The 23,328-nt window shown below is 44.7% G+C and overlaps 1 protein-coding gene across 4 annotated transcripts; it reads right to left on the bottom strand.

The window, feature by feature from the left end:
* Positions 1–8,475: 8,475 nt before the first annotated feature.
* Positions 8,476–16,106, bottom strand: LOC133890594 (mediator of RNA polymerase II transcription subunit 33A-like). Of its 4 annotated transcripts, none has more exons than XM_062331042.1 (12): positions 15,650–16,106; positions 14,904–15,014; positions 13,914–14,258; positions 12,731–13,041; positions 12,527–12,618; positions 12,104–12,443; positions 11,771–11,981; positions 11,331–11,502; positions 10,985–11,146; positions 10,215–10,887; positions 9,855–10,061; positions 8,476–9,761 (listed from the first exon to the last, which is right to left on the bottom strand). In XM_062331042.1, exons 1-12 carry the CDS (start codon positions 15,952–15,954, stop codon positions 8,647–8,649), a joined length of 4,044 nt encoding a protein of 1,347 aa, XP_062187026.1. In that variant the 5' UTR covers positions 15,955–16,106; the 3' UTR covers positions 8,476–8,646. The 4 variants fall into 4 exon arrangements, with proteins under 4 accessions (XP_062187026.1, XP_062187025.1, XP_062187027.1 ...); XM_062331041.1 differs by having other exon boundaries at positions 11,331–11,445; positions 15,650–16,098; XM_062331043.1 differs by lacking the exons at positions 14,904–15,014; positions 15,650–16,106 and adding an exon at positions 14,577–14,831.
* Positions 16,107–23,328: the final 7,222 nt, after the last annotated feature.

The following is a 23,328-nucleotide window of genomic DNA, read 5'->3' as shown; positions in this document are numbered from 1 at the left end:
AAAAGGCCAGGATAACAACATGCAATTGGTTGAGCAGCAACCAATAGGAACATGAGGTGAAAATTGTGCGGGTGTGAATATCCAGAGAGGTATTGCTAATGTGCTATTAATCCCATATGTAATGCAACTAACTACTTCTTGTACACGACGGGGAGAGACGAGAGGTCGCACGGCATCGGCGGGGTGCTGAAGAACTGCAGCAGCAGTCAGGAAACATCAAGATGTGCTGAAGAAGAAGAACTGAAGAAGCAGCAGCAGTATTCGTTTATGTACATTGCTCTGCAGGACCTGGGTGACGGTGTCGCGGGTGGCCGAGTCGAGCGCGAGGAGCGTGGTGAGCAGGCGAACTGCCGATGGCGGCAGGTCACGTAACCTGTTGGCCATCATGGGCCTGTACGCCTTGGGAGGAATGTGGATCCAGCCACCCCCATGATGGATCCGCTCACCCCCGTCGTAGAACCGGCCACTCCCGTCATGGATCTGCCCTCACTTGCTATGGATCCAGCCGCCGCCATGGATTTGCGTGTGGTCGTCGTGGAGCATGTCACCGTGGTCACAAGGTCTTCATCGGCGGTCACCATGGATCTCGACATAGAGCCATGGGGGAAGCAGCTGGCCCCATGGGAAAGCTCCTTCGCTCTGGTTAGGATCGACAAGGTCGGCCACCATTGATGCTCGAGGGAGAGATGCTCGGTGGAGAGAGAAATGAGGGGTGGGGATAAAGACCGGTCATCCACACATTAGTTACGGATGTTTTTTAACACTCGTTACTAATAACTTTCACATTAGTGACAGGTGTTTTTATACCCATCAATAATGATTGGTGTCGTCACAACCCGTCACTAATAACTATGTCATTAGTGACGGCTTGTGAAGTGACCTATCACTATTGTCATTAGTGATAGGTCTAATACGGGTTCCAGTCTGAGGTGACATTAATGATGTGTCATCACTGGATCTGTCACTAATGGATAATTAGTGACAAGTTCTAGTCAGTTGTCACTAATGCGATGTCACTAATGTTGATTTCTTACGTAGTGACACTTAGAACTTACAGAAACTCCTGATTTTCTCGAGCTATTTAGATCCATTATCTTAAACCTAAATGATATAGATTAAAATAAGTCGATAAGTAGTGACCCTTATTGTTTTGAGGATAGCGTATACGCTATTTTGTGAGCTTCAAATGAATCGTGAAGCCGAGCCCCCGAGTATTTAGGCATTGTGATCACGGTTACGATTGAGCCTTCTTATCAACCTTGATCCTTCATCTTTTGGGTTCCTCACTTGGTTGATGTTTAACTGCAAATGTCGAGACTTCTTATTGCAACGGAGACCTGCCTTAGGACAACCCCGGACGATGATGACTCCTTCGAGTGTAGGGATCTTCACGCACTGATAAGCGTAGTGCGTAACTGCCATAAATTTGGCGAGAGTGTGTCTTTCTAAGATGGCATTGTATGTCGTATCAAAATTGTTAGGATTCCCGAAGGTAACGAGTAGCGATATCTGGCCAATGGGAGTGACCGAAGATCTGGGTACTATACCGTGGAAGGCTTGAGTAATCGGTTTGATCGCAGACCGTGAGATCTGCATCCCTCTGAGTGCATTAGCGAAAAAGATGTTTAGGGAACTTACACCATCAATAAGGACTTGGGTTACCCTACAATTGTTTATCATAGGATCAACCACTATCAGAAAACAGCTCAGCAGTACGAAGTTATCAAGGCAATCTTCTTGGCTGAATGAGATATCTGTGTTCGACCACTTTACGGCTCGACGACCCTTAGGAACAGTGGCTAGGACTTCTCAGGCCACTATCTTGTACTACCGCTTGGACTTGTAGGACGTGAAACCACTGAACATGTGGTCGATCGTCCTCTCACCTGGCTAGAAAGACATCATGTCCATGTCATCCTCATTGCCATCTGAGTCGAAGTCACTGCTTTGGGTTGTGACCTGTAACTTCTTTCCCTTGGCCATTTTTTTTACTTCGGCCTTGACCAACTTTTTCCAAATATGGCATTTGTAAATATTGTGGTTGTCGGTTTGGTGGAAGTCGCACCAAGGCTTCCCATCGGGACCAGAGCATTGGTTGGCACGAACATCGGGCAGATATGCAAAAACTTTGTAGACTCATCGATGATCTGCATGAGGTCCTTAACCATTTCGGGCTCCTTTCGGGCGATGTCTCTGATGCAACACCGGCTCTTAACCCCTTGAGTGAACTCCTCGATAACATTGTGGTCACTAATCTTAGGGATGGTGTTCCGGGTGTTGCTAAAGCATCTCACGAACTCACGTAAGGTCTCATTCGCCATTTGCTCATAGCGTAGAGATTGTTTTTTGTGACGGGCCGAACATACATACCCTGGAAGTTAGCTTGGAATACGTCGCAGAGCTGCTCCCATGAATAGATTGTTCCTGGTGATAGATTGGTCAACCAAGTCATGGTTGCCTCTTCAAGGGGCATGTGGAGGTAATTCGCCATTACCTTCTCGTTCTCACCAGCTACTTGGATGGTCGTGGTATAGATCTGGAGTAACTCAATGGAATTTGTGCTTCCATTGTGTTTCTTGATCGTCCCGGGGTGGAACCTTGCTGGCCAACTTACGTTTTGTAGATCTAGATAGAAGGCCATGCATCCTTTGATGGCTCCTTACTTGGTTCTGGCGCCCTGGGAGTTTTTCCATGGCAATCGAAGATTGGTCTCAATTCGATCGATGTCGGGACATTTCCGATTAGATCTATGGGGATAGAAGAGGCTTCTTCAGAAGCCCCAGAGCATCTTCGCCGATTGTCAATGAACTAACGCAAGTCATTGATCAGATGAATTTTGACTAGTGAGGTACAACGATGATTGTTTACCCAATTGTCATCTCAGGAACTCCTGTTCCTAGGGTTACACCTCTTCGGGTCAGATACATCCATAATAGAGGATTGCCTGGTCTTCCCCGGTTAGTATTGTTTCTGACCAGGATTCGATTATCGAGTTCACCAAATCCTTACTGACTGGGGTAGCAAGATCTGTGGTCAGAGGGCGCATGAGGGCCTCTTATAGAAGGAGGATCCTCTGTACAGTCATAAATTTAAAATGGCAGCCCCTGTTGATGATTAGGAGACTTTATGACTGTGGCTCCGATAAGGGTCAGAGGTGTTGTGTCCGTGTGAGGTTGACCGTTGCCTACTGCCGGGGCCAAAGGACCCTGAGGGTTTGCAGGGTCATTATTATGATGATCCGGACCATAACCCCTATTTATGATGGCAAAAACTTCTCGGAGGTAACCTCCACTGGAGGAGGTGTCTACATCCATCATGGATGCTCCATCGGATTGCTTCGGATTGGTATATTGACAATCCATGTTGTTAGAAGCTGCATGGATTGATCCCGACTTACTATGAATCAGACATCCACAGTTGTCTTGGCAACCGAGTGGTTGGAACTCGATACTGTAATCTTTAGTTCATTGATCCGTAAATCTACTTATCTTGTCACTTGAATCATCGCCAGAAAGTTTATCGTTGAAATCTACCCGATCGATCACCAGCTTGTCGGGAAGAGACGTAAAGTTTTCGTAGAACCCCTCATCCGAAAAACCAGTTTTCAAATAAGCTTTAGGTGATATCAAAGGCATGTCGTGTGTAGACTCTTCAACACCTTTTGTCATGATCCCCATGGACGATGCCAGATGTCGACGATTTGTAAATTACCGATCTAACAAACTTGTTGAAGAATAAGGGGATGCTTTGAGTAGACGAATCACAATGGAAACACACATGGGTTTTTAGATAGGTTCGGGTCCCCCTGAAGAAAATAACCCTACGTCATGTTTGTCTTGTATTGATCTGAACCTGCTATAAGGGGGTGTAGCTAGTCTAGATAGATCTAAACCTAGTCGACGACTTCTTTCTTGGCTTATGTTGGCTTGTATGGGCTCGTGAAACTCGTATCGCTTGAGATGACTTGTTCTGTCTTCCCCCTTCCTCAGGGCCCCTCGGCTCTATATATACATGGGGTGTCGTACGTCCTCTAGACCCTTTCTTTCTATTCTTGGAGATAGACTTTCCCAGTTACGGGACACCTTGGATACCTGTGAGTAGTTTACTTTCTTTCAAGGATCCTATTCCCAGAGATAAAGATATACTCTAAGGATTACGAGACACCTTAGGGTACCTAGATATGGTAATTATCATTATTCATCGTCAAGTAGTCTTTTTTGCATTTAATGCAAAAGTGTGACACAGATTAAGTGTCTATGTGAAAGATGGAGCCAACAACAACAAAACCATGGGCCTCCGTTGTCTACATCGATTCTGATCCAGGAGAAAGTAGGGCAAGACAGAGACAAGTTTACATGATCCATAGAACAAATGGGGCCAATATACAATGCCTACATTGTTTTTCGAAACAAAGTAGGATTACTCTTCTCTAATATGTATGACATCTTATCTCCGAGTTTCAACTACTAAGTTAAACGCGAATAGATTCCAATCAGGCAAGCAGGAGAAGGTGGTCCTTTCATCCATATCCTAAGGATCATGAGTAGGTTTAATGCTAGAAGTCACGGGAGGTCAAGTACGGGGACATATCAAGCGCTTAAAAAATAGTTGTACCAAAATGTTGGAAGGTGATAGCTCAAAATTAGATAGCAAATGAGTACTTTTGGATGACTGCTTTAGTTCAATTGAGTGAACTTTAAATTGACCCACTAACAAAAAAAGAGAGCAAAACTTGCATCCCTACTCAAAATCATATAGATGATGGTTAGTAGAGGATATTACTCCTTCCATTCCAGATTAGAGGACATGTAGTATTTTATCAATAGTCCCACAAAATAGGGTGCCTAATATTGTAACACCATGCTCTCTCATAAATGCCCCCAGCCCTCTTCATTCATGCGTATGAGTGACACTTCATGGGTTTCTGCACGTGGGAGACGCTTCGTGAGTGCATGTGTGTGGGCAACGCTTCATCATAAATGCCCCCACCGACAGCATGCATGCGCATGGGCGTCTCATCTCTCTATCTAGAAGAGGAGGAGTGCATGCTCATGAGTATGGGTGACGGCGACGACAAGGCGGAGCGCGCACTCGCCGGCAACGATAATGGCAACAACTCAATGGAGCAAGAGCTTCGTCACGACGAGGAGGACACCCAGGCGGAGTGCACACACACCAGTAGCGATGATGGTGATAGATCGACGGAGCGAGCACTTTGTCTCGACAAGGAGGAAGCCCAGGTAGAGCGTGCGCTTGTCGGTAGCGACGACGACGATAGCTTGATGGAGCGAGCGCTTCATCTCGATGAGGAGCATGCCTAGGTGGAGCGCGCGCTTGCCAGCAGCGACAACGGCGACAGCTCGATGCAACTTGACTCTAAGCGTGGCACTGACGATGATGTCTAGAACCTCGGTGCGCTCCCCTGTTGCGTCATCGACGTCAAGCGTGGAGACCGCGATGTAGTGGATGCGATGGAGGTCGGCGAAGATGATGAAGACATGGAGTTGTGCGTGCTCCCTACAGACCACCGAAGGCAGCAAAGATGGCAATGGTGCTCTCGCTACCTACGCTGCCATGATGAATACACATGGACTGCGAGGATTTACAGCTTCGACCAATTCGATTGCATGGTAATCCTACCCGATGAAGCTTCTCTTCATGCTTGGCGCGTCAACATGGAATGTATGGCTAGACATGAAAAAAGCACCATCGTTGAAGTCATCAACCTCGATGATTCAGTGCTAGAATCCATGGACGCTGTCCCGGACTCCCTAGCTGATGATAGTTATGTCCTGGACACCCTCGGTGAATGATGAAGTTCAAATTAAGATTGCTTTGTTATTGCTACAAAACTTGTCTAAGTGATATTTCATTGAATTTGAGTACCTTTTGTCTCGGTGAATGGTGAAATTCAAATTAACAATGTTTTGTTGTTGTTGTATGTGGGCAAAAACTAAAATCCGTAGATGATCATCACATTACATTACAAAAAAGACAAACTAGGACATAACATTCGAATTGAGATACTCAATTGCTTGGTTTATAATTTCCGGATCACACTGCAAACTAACCGGAAGAACGCCATTCCTCTCTAGTGATTGCTTCTTCAACTGTGGAATATGGTAGTGTTCCCCTCCATTTTGACGTAAAATCTCTCTCATGCATGATTGGTGAGTAAGGAAAATACGGTTGCTCCTATCAGCCAGATACTCATCAAAAGCTTGGACAACCTTGGCGACGATGTCTTCAACATTACCCGGACATGACTTCTAAAATATGGCTTGAAGAGTTGCAAAATAACGTAGGTCTAACACATTGAGATCAAGAGAGTTGGGTGGCCGGCAAATCATCCTTATGTCAAAACCATTAGCAGCAACCACATGACAAAACTCGACATCATCATTGCAATGTGCATCCTAGCATTGTCCTGCTGGATGTATACGGGGGTACCATGTTCCTCCACTGGCCATTTCTCCTTGATTGCGGCAAAACCTTATTAACAAGGTACTCACGGCTTACTTCCTTCGTAACCGACTGCATCACCTTCGCTACTAAGGTACCAACAGGCCTATATGCGCTACTTCTTTTCACCACCTCTACGAAAGTGAAAAGAAATATGCCTATCTTTCCTTAGAATGTCACATTACCATCATTGTCAAACCTAGGCCTGGCAACTGCTGTGAGGAACATCACCTTCTATATACTTGCTATGTGTGGTTCTTTTCGGATCCTCTTCATCTGGCACCATGTAGTAGTTTTGAGTCTACCTCGTGCGATAGAACCACTTCTCGTCTATGTACACAATGGTGTACATTCCATGAAAATTTGGTTCTTGCAGCAAGCTGATGTTGTCTAGCATTGAGAGGTAGAAAGAACCCTTCTTCTCTTGTTCTCTTCCGTCAATCTAAATTTGATGGCATTCGTGTGCCGCCTAAACTTGCCTTCTTTTAACCACCTAAACAACGTAGTCTTTGACATATGCAGTTCTTCGACTAGATCTCGGAGTGTGGTTCTCTTATGCAATGTCACTTCTTTAATGGCTTCGGGATCGAAGGCTATTCTCTTGCAATTCTTTGGTTTCTTGCTCACGACTGCGTGTATCCCACCACCCTGTTGTCCATTGTGCCATATCCGCTGCACAACTCTCAGAAGCACGTCCATTTCATTAGAAACGACCTTAGTCACTCCATGCTTCAAAATACCGAATGAAGTTCTCTCTAGAATCATGGCATATATGGCTCGTTGTTCATCATCGGTGTATTGCTTCCTCTTTGTGACATTGCCATCTTGATCTAATAATATATGGGAAAACATGATTAGTCTCATGTTTAAGAACAAGCACAACTTAATCATGTACGAAAGCAAAAATAGTGAGTGGAATAGACATACTCATTATGTGAGCGTTCTCGACACCATGTGCATGGCCATGCAAGGTACCATGTTTGTTATTATGCTCGTCACCGTGGTCCTCGGCATCGTGTCCATGGTTGTGCTCGTCACCGTGGTCCTAGGCACCGCGGCTGGTGAGCCTAAGCTCGCGCATTGTGTGCCTACGGTTGGCGAGCCTGAGCCTGCCATGGCCGCGGACGGTGTGAGCGTGACCATGCCTGGCCTGCCAGTGCCAGGCATGCCTGTGCCTGTGACCGGTGAGCCCAAGCCTGTCGTGCCCACGGCAGGCGTGTCATGGCCGCCATGATTGCCACTGACATCTCGACCTTCCTCCTCTCCTTGTACATAGCTGGTGTGCTCCTTGCCGGCAACATCACCACCATCCGAGGCACCACCTCCTTCGCCATCTCTGTGCACACGATCGCACACCATCCTTGGCACCACCTCCTTCATCATCTCCGTGCACATCGTCATCCCACTCGAGATCGTAGTTCAAGTCAATCACCGGTTCTTCATACTCCTCAACCTCTTCCCAATTGATCGGGATAGTAGGAGTATTAAGGTCTAAGCTAGCCATTAATTTGGACCATGTACAGCTTTGGTGTTCATCAGGTACTTATACGAAGAGAAGAGAGCAGAGAGGGAGTAGCTAGATTCTAAAATTTCAATGAATCTTTCAAATTTTCCTTCCCTCCCTATCTCACTCAATCTATCAAAATTTCAATTGCTCTAATACGGACGTATGCAGCCGCGGGTTTTTCATTCACTCAATCCTCCAAATTTTCAATCGCTCATAACCAATGCATGCAGCCGCGGGCTCTAAACTTCACTGCGACTGGCCATGCATGGGGCATGGAGGCAGCCGCGGGGCTGTGGAGCAAATCGCCAATGGAGCCGCGGGCGCACGGGGCTGGAGCAAAGCGCGGCGCGGCCAGATGCTGGAGCGCGTGACATGCGAGGCGACGCAGCGCTTCGTCCGAAGCGCACCGGCTTGATTGATCGTGCATTTAATTAGGGGTAAATCAGGAATAATCTCTCCCGCGCGCCACAACCTTGGTCTTAGCTTAAAATATACACGCCCTCAAATCTGGAATAGAGGTAGTATTAGCGAGAGCAAAGCGCCGAACAGTTTTAGTGACAAAATCAATCCAACACATCCCATGGCGCATACACATGTTCTGATCATATGTACAAACGGCGGCATCAGTGATGGGCAACGCGTTGGCGTTGGCGTTGGCGTTGGCGTTGGCGTTGGCATCACCACTCGCTGCCCAGGATCAGTTCGGCGGCAGTGCCCATCGCCTCTGGTCCGGCCCTGCGGAGGAGAGCGACAGCGAGCTCGTCCTCGTTCCACTGCCGGAGGCCGCTGCTCAGTCTCCTCAGCACCTTCAGGTCCACCTCCTGCGCCCAGCACGGGGTGCACTCCACAACCAGCCCCACGAACCCCGACACGTAGGCGCGCCACAGGGACAGGTCGCAGCCGAGGGAGATCTTCCTGTCCAGTGCGCTCGCCAGGAACTCGAAGTGCGACCGCATGACCCTTTCTCGACGCCGGGATACTGGCGTCGGGTCGATGCCCCAGGCGAACATCCCGGAGTACACTGCAAAGTAGGCGAGCGCGTGGCCGCCCAGTTTGTATACTATTCCTACACTGGCCCCGCCTTGATCCAGATTCTGCACGGATAGGAACCAAGAGGGCAGCATTTCTTGCATCAGAGACTGGACAAGGGCTGTTCCGCCGGATAACCAAACCAGTGTCGCTCCCAGTGACGCCGCCACCTTCACTTGCGTCATTGCAGCAGCAAGAGATACCTGACCATGCCTCATCCCGTACTTGATATTCTTTAGTTTGTCTGACCGTTGTCGGGGCATGGTTGTTTCAGCTATATCCTTCACCGAAAGCATCAGAAGGGAGAGTATATCTTCAGTGAGTATGGAACAGTCCTTAATGCACCGAAATATCCGGAGATAGAGGATTCCTGGTGCAACTGGTGAGAGACCACCAGAGCAATGAGAACCAAAACCGTGGCCCAGAAGGCTCGCAACACCTCCACAACTGCATACTGATGTAGATGTCATGCCAAGGGTAGCAGTGAAACAGCTTCTGAGAAGCTGTACGACTGCATCATTGTTATGGTGGAACACCGTGCGTGAAGCTGAAAACACTAGGAAATCACTCCATCGCTTCACCTTCTGGGTCCACAGTGCTGCAACGATTGCCATGCTTGGCCATGGGCAGCTTGCAGCAAGGTTCTCTAAAGCTGGACCAGCAAGATTAAGGAATCGCTCTGATGCCTTATCAAGTTTGTACGTGATTGTGAGGCTCACAAAGGCAGCCAATGGCAACGGAAGTGTAGCCAAAGAACTTCCTCCTGCAATACAGATCCGGATTAATACTTTGCATGCAAATCTGCATGTTGTCTCTACCACAACGCATGGAAGAAAATAGTAACAAGAACAAGCACCTGTGACAAGCCTTGGAACATCAACACCAGTGGCCGCTACGATTTTCTTGATGTGCTCTTCGACCATGGATAGGTTGGCAGCAGGACTAGGCCAATCTGTTCCATTCATGGATGCTGGTTTCCAAACACCCCGCGTTACCTCAGCTGAAAAGTAGCTTACTATTGTAGCGAGAGATGCAGGCAAGAAATCAGCCAGATCCTTGAGACCTGAAAAATGGGAAAGTCATAGTAATAGTCAAACACCCTGATAATCATATCCTAAGGTAAAGGTTAGAAGCAGAGGTTTAGTCCTCGCTACCCTTAATTCTCAAATAACAGTTGAACTAATTTGTCAATTGGCCTAAATTGAACCCAACAAACCTGTAGCCAGTTCACGAGGAAACAGCCTTCCATGGGCACAAGCAGTAAGAGCAGCATCAACCACAAATGGAACAGCTTCAAGTATCTCCCAAGCAGGCAACTGAGGCCAAAGATGCAAATCATCAGCACCAGGACCGGATGAGTTACTTATGCTGCTACTTCCAGATAAAGAACCTATAGATGTGCCTCCTTTACTGGCCTTTACAAACATCAGGTTCAGAAGGCTGTCTACATTGTTATGTACAGGTGTCCCATGAGCAAGTCCAGAGAGAGTTGAAGCCAGACAAGCTTGGTGTTGTCGATACCATAACTTCAACTTCGGAAATGAATCCATAAAAATAGGATGCTCAGATGATGGGTTTGAAGTAACTTGTAATTGCTTTTGTCCATTTCTATGTTTTGCCGAACTGCTGGGAGATAGAACCTGGGAATTCCGCAATAGCAGAAGATATTCAGGGGTTAGCTGTGAGCCAACTGGAGCACCATCTCCCATTATGCAGTACTCAAGCGGTGGATGGTTAAACTTCCACAGTCTCAACAGAAGAATGAATGCATTTGAGAAGACTGTGTGAGCTGATAATTCCTCTCCTGTTCTCAGAGTCCAGGAAACACTTGGCGAAAGACACCCAAAAACTTCGCATATTGCCATAAGAGCAGCAGCCAGCTCTGGAATCTGATGATTTTTTTTTTTTTTTTTTGCAGGGGGGCATTTCAGAATCAAAAGATAAATATAAATTGGTAAATGGAAGTCAAGGTCATATTAACCATACCAGACCATGGAATGAGAAGATTGGAGCGTAGTCTACAGGCGATATTCCAGTGAGAATAACATTGAGCATTGGAGCAAGCTTTATCAATTGGCTCTCTCTTCCAGAACAATCGACTGGATCAGAGGGTGAGAGCAGTTTGACAACTAACCGAACTGTATGCTCCTACAAGACAAAAGACCACAGGGTATGAAAATTAATAACCTAAACACATCCAGAGGTCAGATTAGTTCTTCAGGAAAAAAAAAAGAAGGCAATGCATGCTGCTTCCATGTACATAACTACTTCGAATTTAGTCAACGGTAGGGCCAGCAGAAAGTAGTCATACTATGGAATACAGTACACTAACCTGAAAATTCCAACCACGTAAAAGAGTGGCTCCACATAGAACAGTGGCAGCAGAAACCTTGTCTTCATCTGACCCATTAACTGCAACTTCAAATAACTTCTTGAGCTCTGCCAAGCTTCCATCAAGTTTATGAGCTTCATTCAGTGATTTATTACCAGAAGTAACTAATATACTGATATTGAGGTAGAGGGATACTCATCAATGCTCCAAGACATAAGACACAACAGACAATAGCTCAGCTCTAGTGTGATACTCTAAGCATGCATCCTTCTACAATGCAACTGCTTATTTTGATTTTTTTTTCTTTTGGAGAAAACAAACATAACACTCACATGATTATTATGATCCAGAAAGATAATTTTCACTGTTTATGAATTCATGAGTTTTCCTGTGAATGCCAATTCCAAAGCTTGGCAAATTAATGCAGAAAAGGTACACACCTTGAAGCGGGAGTTGATACCAACATATTAACCAACGACTGAGTCAATGGTGCACCATTCATGAAAGATGACCACCCAGCAAGTTGGCTAGGGAGTGTATGAGATATGGAGTCGGCATGGCCATTAATATAACCAGGCCAATAGTAAGCTGATGTGTCCAACAAATTCCTTGAGATGCATGACTCCACAATCAAATGTTGCATATTTCCAGCTGATCAAAATTAAAACAAGATTTATAGTCAGACTAGCATACATCCATAACTAGATGATTAAACTAGATTGTCAATTATATATGTACTTCAAAAATAAAATGCTTCAAGAGCAGCGACATACAATAATTCCTCCCGTTGACATTTTCCATGTAGCCATTGCTAATGTTGATTCCCGAAATAAACATTGCAGCTTTGGTAGCAGCCTGATTAGCTGCTGGGATGATAAATGGAGGAGGAACAAGCAAACTTTCATAATCACCAAGTGTCTGTAAGCTTAACATCAATTCCTTACGCAGATTACCAATTGCTTTCTTTTCTTTCACATGACTGTTGAGTTCTGTTTCATTGCAAAGTGAATCTGCTTCCTCAACTATGTCAGCAACTGCAAGTGTTGTGATAGACAACAACATGCATAGTCGTGTGTCTAGGTGAGGTACAGGACCTTCGATCGGTTCTCTTTCCTGCTTGTTTTAAAAGATCCAAGATTAGGATAGGAAAGATTATAACGATTTCTGAATAACCATAATGAAGGGTGAAGGCTCACTCTTTGTACAAGGCGAAGTGATGCTACCCAAAGGGCCAAGAAAGCATCATGCCAAGTGGATCTGTTGACTGCTTGAAGAGCCTTGACCAAACCTGCATTTTCCACTCAGTTAGAATAACAGCAGCTAAAAGCAATAATAAGCGAAAAGGGGCTTCATCGTTCAATATAAGCAAGGAATTTATTTCAATTGATGGACGAAATTACCACTTAAAATCTCAATGGAATTTGTTGCAGCGATTGAACCATCGAGGCAATCCTCAAGATACATATCGATAGGAATCCATAGTGCAGAATAGCTAGCACCAAGGCATCGTCCAATTGGAGAAGAATGAGGGTTAGAAGCCACTATTGGGTGGAATCTTTTACGCATATTATGTTTAGATTCTCCATATACATTGCAATCTCCTAGAATCAACTGCTGAAATGGTTCCAAGGATATCACTGAATTTTGTAAGGTAGATGAGTTTGTCACAAGCAAATGCAACCGGTTAGTAAATGCCCCCCAATGAGATTGCCTGAAACATTTAGGACAGTTAAAAAATGTTATCAAATGAAACCGAGCGAACTTTTTTAAAAAAATAAAAAGGAAAAAATGCATGTGTATTCGACTCAGGTATTTTCAGTGGGAATAAATTTTCTGCCCACTTCAGTTATTGATATGTATAGAAAATGACTACTAGGTTTCAGTCATGAACTTCTAATGAACAACTGCAATACTTCATGTTAGCATCGACCCATTAGTCCATAACAAACCTTGAGTCCCAAGCCACAGTTTCTATCAAGATTCATCTTGGTAATTAAAAAAAAAACTCAACCAACCTAGTAGGAATTAGGTGACATTGTAAATAAGAAGAAATAAGCACCAAAATTCGAGTTGAAGATGACTTGAACCTAGTTGGTGGGGGTGTATACCCACAACTCCCGCCAACTGAGTTAGGCTCAGTTCCTATCTTGGTTATCTAAGTTGTAAAGAAAATCAAACATCACAAGTGTAGCCAATGTAAGTTTTTTTTAAAAATTCTTTTGCACATAACCCTAAGTGTTTCTAGATAATTAGTTCAAATGTTTGCATTGTCACCAAAAAAATAATACAGAGATCATTCCATAAATGCATTGGTTCTGACATGTTCTGGCACAAGCTTAAACTTGCACAAACAGGTTTAAACCTAGGGCTTTGTCCATAAGCCTGAGTAAAATTGTTAGGTCTATAGAGCTTATGGATTGCAGAGGCGGTACAATTATTTGACTAATCCATTGGGAACAAATTTAAACGGCTTTCTAGTGACCAATCATTGAAAAATGACAAATTCACCATTTCTAAATGATAGGAAGAGAGAGAGAGCAGAAATAACTCAGTAAGAGAGTACTTCAAGTTGAAAAGCCATACATGTTTTCGCGTGCCAATGATAGGATACGAGTAATTACTTTATCGCGAAGAAGATGCTCAATGAGCTCTATAGTTATCACACTGTTCATCTTCTGTAACTTCTCAATCTTCTCAGTTCTTTGTTCAGTAACACTTCCTTCAAATGTGCTCACATCTTCAGGCCTGGTCGGCCATTGAGCTTTCTTCTCTGGAGTTAAAGCTAACAGGCCCTCATCATCCAAAACAGCATCAACCAACTGCCATAAAATACAGAGGACAAAATGGACAACAAAGACCCCTGGTTGACACTTTGAAAAGCCAAATATCTTTGAGAGACCAAGGTTCTCGTCTATTAAATCCATGATCCTGCAAAAGTACGAAAAGGCTTTAGCAGGAACCTCTTATTGCCCCAGCAAATTTTGAACCCTGCAAGGCGGACTCTATTTACCTTTGCAGTTATGAGACTGCTAGAGGGATAAATTCCAAGAACAGAGGTCCATGCAAGGAACAAGCATATAATGCCAAAAGACTACACATAGAAGCACTTCTTACGACAAACATGCTAAAATTATATACAACACTGAACAAGCAAGGCAAAGTAAGAGGAATTGAAGAATATAAAGAAATGATCTAAAAAGGAATATAAGGAAATTTGCAGAAGAGAACTTCTGGAATAAATGCTACCTTGGTCAGTTCAACATAATATATTGTATGCATTACTGCAACTCTGCAAGACAACTGGACCATTCCATCAGAGAAAAATTGAGGCTCTTATGTTGAACTGGACCATATACAACACTGAGATAATGGATGCATCCACTTATCCACTATACAGATACAAGAAGGTTATAATTACAAATACTTGACACTAAAATGCCCATTTCAATTGATACTTGGATAAGTCATCCAGAACACTGCACCTGTGACCCCGTTTTTTAATTCCAAGCTTGTGAATGGAACATAGAATGCATTAAGAAACTACAGGGAGCATTCAGATAGGGAAGGTCATACTTTGTGAAATTTGAAGCTTTCATCTGATAACGGAAGTTGAATCCATGTCTCCTCAATAGCTCCAAGTAGAGTCTATATGCCGTCGGCCTGGAAAACCGATGAGGAATGACCCTGCAAGGCAGAGAATAAATAAAACCCATGAAAACAACATTGTGAAAAGTCATAACTCCATCATACCACAGAATCCACGCAACTTAAAAGGAACAAATAGCAGCCACTGAACTAATCAGTATCTGTTGGGTTTCACCACTAGGTTATGTAACTCTTTTTCCAATTACAAAACATGTCAAGGTATACCGTGTACAAAACTATCAGTCTATCACAAGGACTCTGCTTCCTCTGAAAAATTGATGATGGCTCCAACTAGTGTACACTCGAATACCCACTACCCAATATGTTACAGTAGTAGAATAGGAGTGTTTATGCTGCTATAAATCTATCCACATTGTGCGTTTTACATGCACAGCATTTTGATTTTTTTTTCCCTCCTCAAATACTTGGTGTTAACGACATCATCTGCCTCCAGTTCATGTACGGGCAACACCGCAACACTGCGCAATAACCTCCATTCCCACGTCGGCTTCAAGTCATTCGGAGGAAAAATTCTCGTATTCGAACTAGTACTGATGCATTCATTCGCGATTCCCAGAAGCCACGCGCGGATCACACACGCGCATTCACATCTCCAACCTCGCTGCAGACCACAAACGCTACCCAGTAGCCACCGCCGCAGACCTGGGCCGTACCTGGTGGAGAGAAGCACGATGAGGAGCGCTGGGGACGCGAGTCGCGCGGAGAGGGCGGCATCGGCGTACTTCCACGCGGCGGCCGCGGGAGCGCCGCCGTCCCCGGAGAGCAGCGCCCGCGCCAGCACCTCCGCGAGCCCCGCGGACCACGGCACGTCCCCGCTCTCCCCCGCCTCTGACGCCGCCGCCACCCGCGCCGCCCATTCCGGCGGCGGTCGAGCCTGAGCCTGCGCCGCCTTGGTGTACTCCGCGGCCCACTTCACCCACGCCGAGGAGGACGGCGCCGTCGCCATCTCCATCTCCATGCTGTCCTGTGGACCCCGCCCTCCGACGCCTGCGGTCGACGCGTCAAGTGGCAGTGGCGGCGTCGGGTGCCCGTCCCGCCGCGCTCGCCGTCGCGGAGCGTCGTGGGGAGGGCCGGGGTGGGGGTGGGGGTGAGGGTGGGGGCGGGGGGCTGAACGGAAAGCGGGAAAGGGATATCTGTTGGGCGAGTTGGCGAAGATGGCGTCGTGTTTGGTGAAACGGCTTCGCCCACCGCACCACCGCACGGTGGGTCCCGCGGTGGATCTTCTGCGCCGCGCCGGCTGGAAGCCGCTGACCGACCCACCCCTTGACGCAGGCGCAGCGGATCGCGGGACCACCACCACGGTGGACCCGCTCAAACGTGGCGCCGTGGATGCGACAATCGAGAGAGACCAGCGCTGGAGCCCCTCCAACCGTTGACACGTGGGCCCGCACCTCTTGACCCCCTACCCTATCTTGTCGCGCGGGCGGGGCCCCGCCGGCACCGGAGGAAGCGTGGTGTGGGTTGCTCACTTGGTTGGTTACACTTGAGCTGTCTGCTGAGCTCACTCACTCGCCTACTACTACTGAAAGCGAAGGATGAGATTCATTTCAGAGATGCTTCTTCATGCATCTACTTTCTCTCCTCTTTTTTTTTCTTTCTTTTTATTTGGGGTAGGTATGCATCGGCTAGAAGCAAGTGTTCCATGCAGCGGAATGAAGTTTTATTTGGATAGGGATGGCAACGGCTCAATCTGTCGGGATATGTTTTATTATCCTCTATCTCTATTTAAATATTAAGGGAAGATTTCTTCCATACTCGCCCTCATTTAGTTATTAGGGAAGATTTGTCCCATACTCGTCTCCATTTAATTATCGGGAAGATGTTGTCCTCATTTTACGGTGATTGGGTCTTTAATGGGGATGTAAAATTAAATAATATTTGATTATTTTTATATATTAACAATGTATATGTTGTATAAATAAATAATTTATTGATGCATACGAGGGTAATTAATACAATATTAATTAAATATTATAGATCAGATAAAAAATAAAAATAATTTATTATTTACTCTACATAATGTAATATTTGTACATTTATATACCAAGAAAAACGTGTATATATATATGATATCAGGATATAACAGGGAACGGGAACGGAGAGCACCTTCCCGTCTCCATCTCCATATAAGTTCACGGAGAATAAAATCTCCCCATCCCTATCTCCTAATAGGAAAATTTTCCACAAGGAATCTGAGATCGGTCCCATTAACATCCCTATTTAGATAGGTATTCGGGAACGCCATTAGCATGCTTCCAATAAGAAAACAAATATTTTCCAATATAGAAACACGTCTTCTCATTTCTTACATTTCATAGTGTTTGTTGTCCATGGACTGAATCGGCGCTTCAATTGGCGGCGAGGAGACTGGAAGGGGCGAAGTTTGAGTTGATACTCAGTGACACGTATGGATGAAGCAAAAGCAAAAATATACGGTCGTAACCTAAAATCTTATTCTCACGATTCACATTGCACTACAAAATCTTCTAGTCTATAATTTAATAAAATCTAGATTGTGATAATGAAAAAAACAATCAGAAGCTTGTAATCTACAATTTAATAGCATCATGCTGGCGAAATAAGCACCTGCTCGATCCTCCATACCAATTTAATTGGCTGGGTGACATCGTGAAATAATCTGTGTTTGTTGCGTTGTCGTTTCTGAGATGTTTGTGTGATGTTTCTTTTTCGATTCGATGCCAATCCAATCGTAGCGCACAAGCAAGCGACGATTTTTTTAATAATATTATTTTATTAAAAAATTATAAAAATAATATCTAAATTTATAAAATTGTAAGAATATGTACATATCGGCATACGGAGTACCGACTAAGTACCTATCAATATTCCACATATTGACAACCTATGTGGTAGTAGGGTCAGGGTCCTGTCGACAAGCATGTGTGGCCACAAAGGCCTATCGACACGCCACGTGCCGACAGACCCGATATGGACACCGATATGGCTATCATGCTAGGTGAGAGCTGACCGGCCTTCGGCACGCTAGATGCCGACACGTGACATTTTAGTAATTTTTATGCTTTTTAGTTAAATATTTTTATTTAGGAAGAATCATGTATTTAATGTGATACAGCCAAAGAAATATTGACACTCTATTGAGTATAGCATTGGTACTTTTCCTTCCTCGCCGTCTCAGATCCAGCTTCACGAGCCTGATGTGCCATCTCGCGCTTCTGCTCCCTATCTGCCTCACGCATCTCCGCTTTGAGCGGTTCTGCTCTTCACTCCTCTTCTGCTCTTCCTCTTGTAGGTGTTTACGGGTCGTCTCTCTTCTCTCGTTGGCTTCTATTTTATGGAATCGTCTCCATGTCGTCCAGTGTTGGATGTGCATGAGGAATACATCAGCTTCATTCTGCTCATTATCGATCCACTGTATGTAGTCGCATAATGGTGGCAGAGACTACCAAAGAAGGAAAAATCATAAGTGGTAAGTGAGCGGATGGAAAACATGTGAAACCTTGCTGTGAAGGTCACAGGGGGGCTTAAAAAGGTGCGAGAGTGAGCGGAAGGCCGAGACTCGGAGGTGAAATGGGCGGCGGCAATGTCCATAATGGCCTGTGGTTTCCGCTATAACTCGAGCATTATGGAGGGGAATGAAGGGGGAAACTGATAGGGTGGCTTGATAGGGCTTAAAGCTTCAAATCCGGTCATTACGGGGAGGGGAGAGGACGTGGGGAGGCACGGGATTTGTGGCGACCGGTGGAGGGGATCGAGCCGAGTGGAGGAGGAAGAAGAGGAGCGCGGCGTCAGCTTGAGCCCAACCCACGTGGTAGAGAGGGGAGGCTGGCACGCACGTGGGAGAAGGCCGGTTTGTCCAGGTGAGCTCGATCCGAGAGATAAATGAGGGGGGGAGGAGAAAAGAAGATGGGCTTCGGCCCATGTGGGGAGAAGGAGGGGGAGCTGGCTCGAGGGAGAGAAAGAGAGAGAGGGAGAAAGGGAATTGGACTGGGTTTTGGGTAGGAAAACGGCCTAAGAGGGTTGAGGAATTAGAAAAAGGCTTTTTTATTTTCAGAAAATTTTTGCAAACAGCTTTTAAACGAACGCCTTCTAAAGAGCTTTTGTAAACATCTTCCACACATAAAAACCTGATGCAACTACTGCAGCATGAATGCATCAAACATAAATATAACATATGGAAAACTAAATTTAGAAATTAATTTCCTTCTAAATTTAAACTAAATCTACAACTCCTATTTAATTCTAGCAAAATTTTAAACTGTTGAGAAAATTGAAAATTTAGAGTGTTACGGCATGAGAGGGCGATCAAGCTTCTCTATACTCTTCACCATAGTATATGGGAATTGAAGATCTTGAGCATTAAAGAGTCATCCAGTTATGACACGTTGACTATGACGAACTCTTCAGTAAGCTCAAACCATAGAGATAGCCAAGATAGCTAGAACAGGCCTAGAAAACCCCCTGTCTCCTGACATGGCGTAGGTTTTAGAACCTAGTGATGTTAGTATTGTTGGAGTTGACTTTTTTGTGCTAACCTTTCACCTAGTGGCTTTCCTTTGTCTTCCTTGATTTATATCAGAGGAGCAGGTGGACACACTTGATGATGAGGACCTTACTTTGATCGTGAAGAAGTTCAATCTCTTCTACAACAACAAAAGAGACTGGAGAAGAGGTTGCTCTCCCGCTTGTTATGAGTGTGGGGATACCACTCATTTCAAGGCGGATTGCCCAAAGCTCAAGAAGAAGAAAGATCAAGGCCACAACCACGACAAGCACAAGAAGAATAAGAAGCACTTCTTCAAAAACCTAGAGAAGATTGCCAAGAAGGTGGCCAAGGTGGCATCTCGAGCTTTTGTGGCAACACTCAGCGATGTCGACAATTCCTCAAACGAGGACAGGAGATCAGAAGAGGAGGAGCCCATGGAAAGCAAGAGTAGAGCTTAGCCTTTGTAATAGGTGAGAGCTTTTTGTGATGAAAATATCTTGTAATCTGCTGAAAATAGGGCTGACCTTTGTAAGAAATGAAGTGTATGTTTTCTCCGATGCTTGTATTCATCTCCTTCTAGCTTTTTTCTATTGGCTCTCTTGCTTTGTTGTGAGCTTTTCTTTTTTGATTGTGATTTTAGTTTTGGTTGATGAGCTGAGATTTTCCCATATTAGGAAGTTGTTGTTCTTGTTACTGGAGGTATAAAATTCATATACAAATCATATACAAGTGGGTCTTGAATTGCCTTGCCTCTAGATCATCAACTCGGAGAACTTCTTCTTCCAGTGATCATTCTTTTGGAGCAAAGCGTTCTTCTTTCGAGTTACAATCTTTTTATGGCTATGACCTGTAGAATGAGTTTCAAAGGAATCTAGTATTCATCTACATCCACGAGATCCGAGCTTTCTTTGCGAATATTTTATTGCAGCATGTCTTTTTTAAGTTTTTACTTCTGCTCTTAGTTTTAAGGTGCGTTAGGTGACAAAATAAGATAAAGCTATCAAAAAAATATGAAGCATCTATTCACCCCTCTCTAATCGATGTTTTAGATCCTACAGTTTTTCCTAATTACTGATTTTCTTACCTATTCTTTTTTTAACTAATCCTAAATTACTAACTATTTCTAAAAAAAGAAAAAACTCACCGTTAGCCGCCACTGTTAGCGACAATCTATGGCAATTTCATATTGTCACTGCACTATTCTGAACAATGGCACTCATGTGCTTTACTATAAAACAAAATTGACCATTCACTAGCCAAGAGATAGAAATGTCAAAGGATTAGATGTTACAATGCTGGTAGCCGGCTAGCTCCAAAAGCTCATCCTTCACCCAAAAAAAAAAGAAAGAAAAGAGGGGGAAAAGGCTTCAAGTTCATCAGGCTTAATTTGTACGGAACTCATCATAAATTAAGTCTTACTCTGGACTGATAAAAAAGAGTCTTACTTTGGAGTGAGACTTATGGAGGCTGTTGGATCAAGAGTCCAAAGAAATGTGGCATATTTCGGATTGGAGCCCTTGATGTAGCATATAGATCAAGAAACAATGTATCATGCAACGGAAATACAATGCATGCTCAAACTATGTGCCGAGGAATGAAGCTCAAGACGTGTGATTTGTGAACTCATCGAAAATATCACAAACGTAGATAGGATTGTGTTGTGTAGATGTATGATGATTGCATTAACTGAGGACGATGATTCTTTCGATATTCTCTTGGGAGGGTGAGAGCTCTAACAAATTTAACATCATATAATATGTACAAATTAGTAGTAAATTTGTGCATATTTGCAGGACTCCGACTCTGATGACAACTGCTTCTACACGAGATGGGTCGATCCTTATGTTGAACAAATCATCCAAGATTACATTTATCACCTCCAAGACCATATCTTTGACTTGCAATGGGAGGTTGATGCTATCCCAACTCCTCCTGAGGAAGACAAGCTTGTTATACACCTCAATGTTCACACAGTATGTCTCGGTCCCTAGTGCCTCTACCCGTGCCACCAAAAGTCTCCTCCTCCTCCTCCTCCACCGGCACACTATGATGATGGCGGATGCTGGGAGTTAAGAGAGTCATCGTAGTTCATTCTAAGTCAGTATGATTACAAGCATTGTACCTCAATATGTTGCCTTAGCCTTGTAATCTATTTCCTTGTATCGTGTTATTCCAATTTCAATAAACAATCACCCCATCACGTAACGTCATAGTACAAGGGATTCAAATGTTACGTATCAGTACTAGGGTTTGAACTACGAAGCATTTTTATTACAAAGTTGGAAGTCTACAGTATGGATCAGGGATTCCCCCCCCCCCCTCTTTCACGTGCTACTTCACGCTTCGCTTCTTCCTGGTGATGCAGGAGATCTTAATGCCTCTATAGTAGTTTCTCACACCTCTTAAGTTCCGCCTCCTGTATTTTTAAAATGTCCTCTTTGAGGCGGAGATCCTTCCCTGCCTTTGAAGATCATCTGCTTTGTCGCTTGCGTTCCTGTTCTTGATGCTGATGTTCTCGTTGGCGCTCTTGACGTGCCTCCTGTCTCTGGTGTGCTTCCGCCATTCTTATCTCATACTCACGTTTGGTTTCAACCTCTCTGATGTATCCCTCATTGTAAGATGGCCTCACCATATCGATCCATTCCTTAAAGCGACAAGGCTGTGGATGATAAACGTGAAGTTAGGATTGTTTCTATTACAATCTTGGGAGGTGCAAACAAAGTGAAAAATAGGAATACACCATAAAATCGTCACCAAGGTCTGGACACATGAAGAACCACCTACCAGAAGTCTCCACATCGAAAGATGTTGACATCCAAGCTTGGATGCCACACCTGCATAACGGACGTTCGTACCATTATGGCACTCCCATAGGGTGGTTCCTACAGGAATCTATGATTCACTCAACCTCTTCTTATCGACTCCTCTATGCTCTTGAGCGTGCGACTCTTCTATGCACACTGGAATGCAAAACAATGTAATGGGATGAGTCCCCTAGACAGGTTGCACTAGTATTAATTAGGGGGTTCCTGCTGGTACTCCAAGTGCCGATATGGGCTTTCGGGAGACAGGAAGTGTCGCACTCAGCTTTGCTTTTCAAAATGAAACAACGTGACACTAGTATGCTTTGAAGACAAAAAGGATTGTACGCTGCTACACTTTTGCAAGGCACGAAACAACATGAAATAGAACCAAAAATATAATCATAGTGCACCTAATAACATGAACATCACAGAAGCATCCTACAAATGCCGTCTAGAAGAACATAACATGACATGCACATAACATAAATTACATAACATAAATGTAACAACTTCCTAGTAGAGGAGTCAAGGGGCATTGCGGTGGTCACAAGCACGCTTGTTGGGCACGCCTAAAGCCTTGCAGCGGCACCCTGTCTGTTTGGATCTTGTCGAATGTACCATGGCATGGTAAGCCACCAGAGGCTCTGTGGCAAACGTGTCCGTGATCTCCAGCTCATGCTGCAGCAGATCGGCATGCATTGGGAAGCATTTGGCTCGTGTCGCCCCATGGAACCAACACAAGTATGCGTCATAGATGGACGGGTCGTACAGTTTGCTAGGGATTTGGACGTCTGCAGTTGCCTGCTCCCACTACTTGATCCACGGCTACATCTTCACAATCCACACTGGATCATACGCAATGCCCTGACCCTTCCTTAACATCATGCAACAAAAACATTGTTAGAAGTATGAAAACTAAAAACATCATGAATAGTAAACATAAAACACAAATTACTTACATGTGATTACTATCCATCGAGTAACACTGCAGGGGGAAGTGCTGGAGGTACCCAAACTAGCTAAACACATGGTCTAGGTAGTAAAGCTCGACGGTGATGTTGAA

Source organism: Phragmites australis, chromosome 14 (assembly GCF_958298935.1).
Source record: "Phragmites australis chromosome 14, lpPhrAust1.1, whole genome shotgun sequence".
NCBI classification, from domain to species: domain Eukaryota; kingdom Viridiplantae; phylum Streptophyta; class Magnoliopsida; order Poales; family Poaceae; genus Phragmites; species Phragmites australis.
This window is presented reverse-complemented; position numbering and strand designations above follow the sequence as displayed.

What these genes read in the sequence shown, in the direction of transcription:
- LOC133890594 (XM_062331042.1), bottom strand. Translation starts at nt 15,954, where the DNA reads ATGGAGATGGAGATGGCGACGGCGCCGTCCTCCTCGGCGTGGGTGAAG. An exon ending in TTCCATTGAGATTTTAAGTG is followed by an intron (nt 12,619 to 12,730) that starts GTAATTTCGTCC and finishes TGGAAAATGCAG; the next exon opens with GTTTGGTCAAGGCTCTTCAA. An exon ending in TGTTCCAAGGCTTGTCACAG is followed by an intron (nt 9,762 to 9,854) that starts GTGCTTGTTCTT and finishes TCTGTATTGCAG; the next exon opens with GAGGAAGTTCTTTGGCTACA.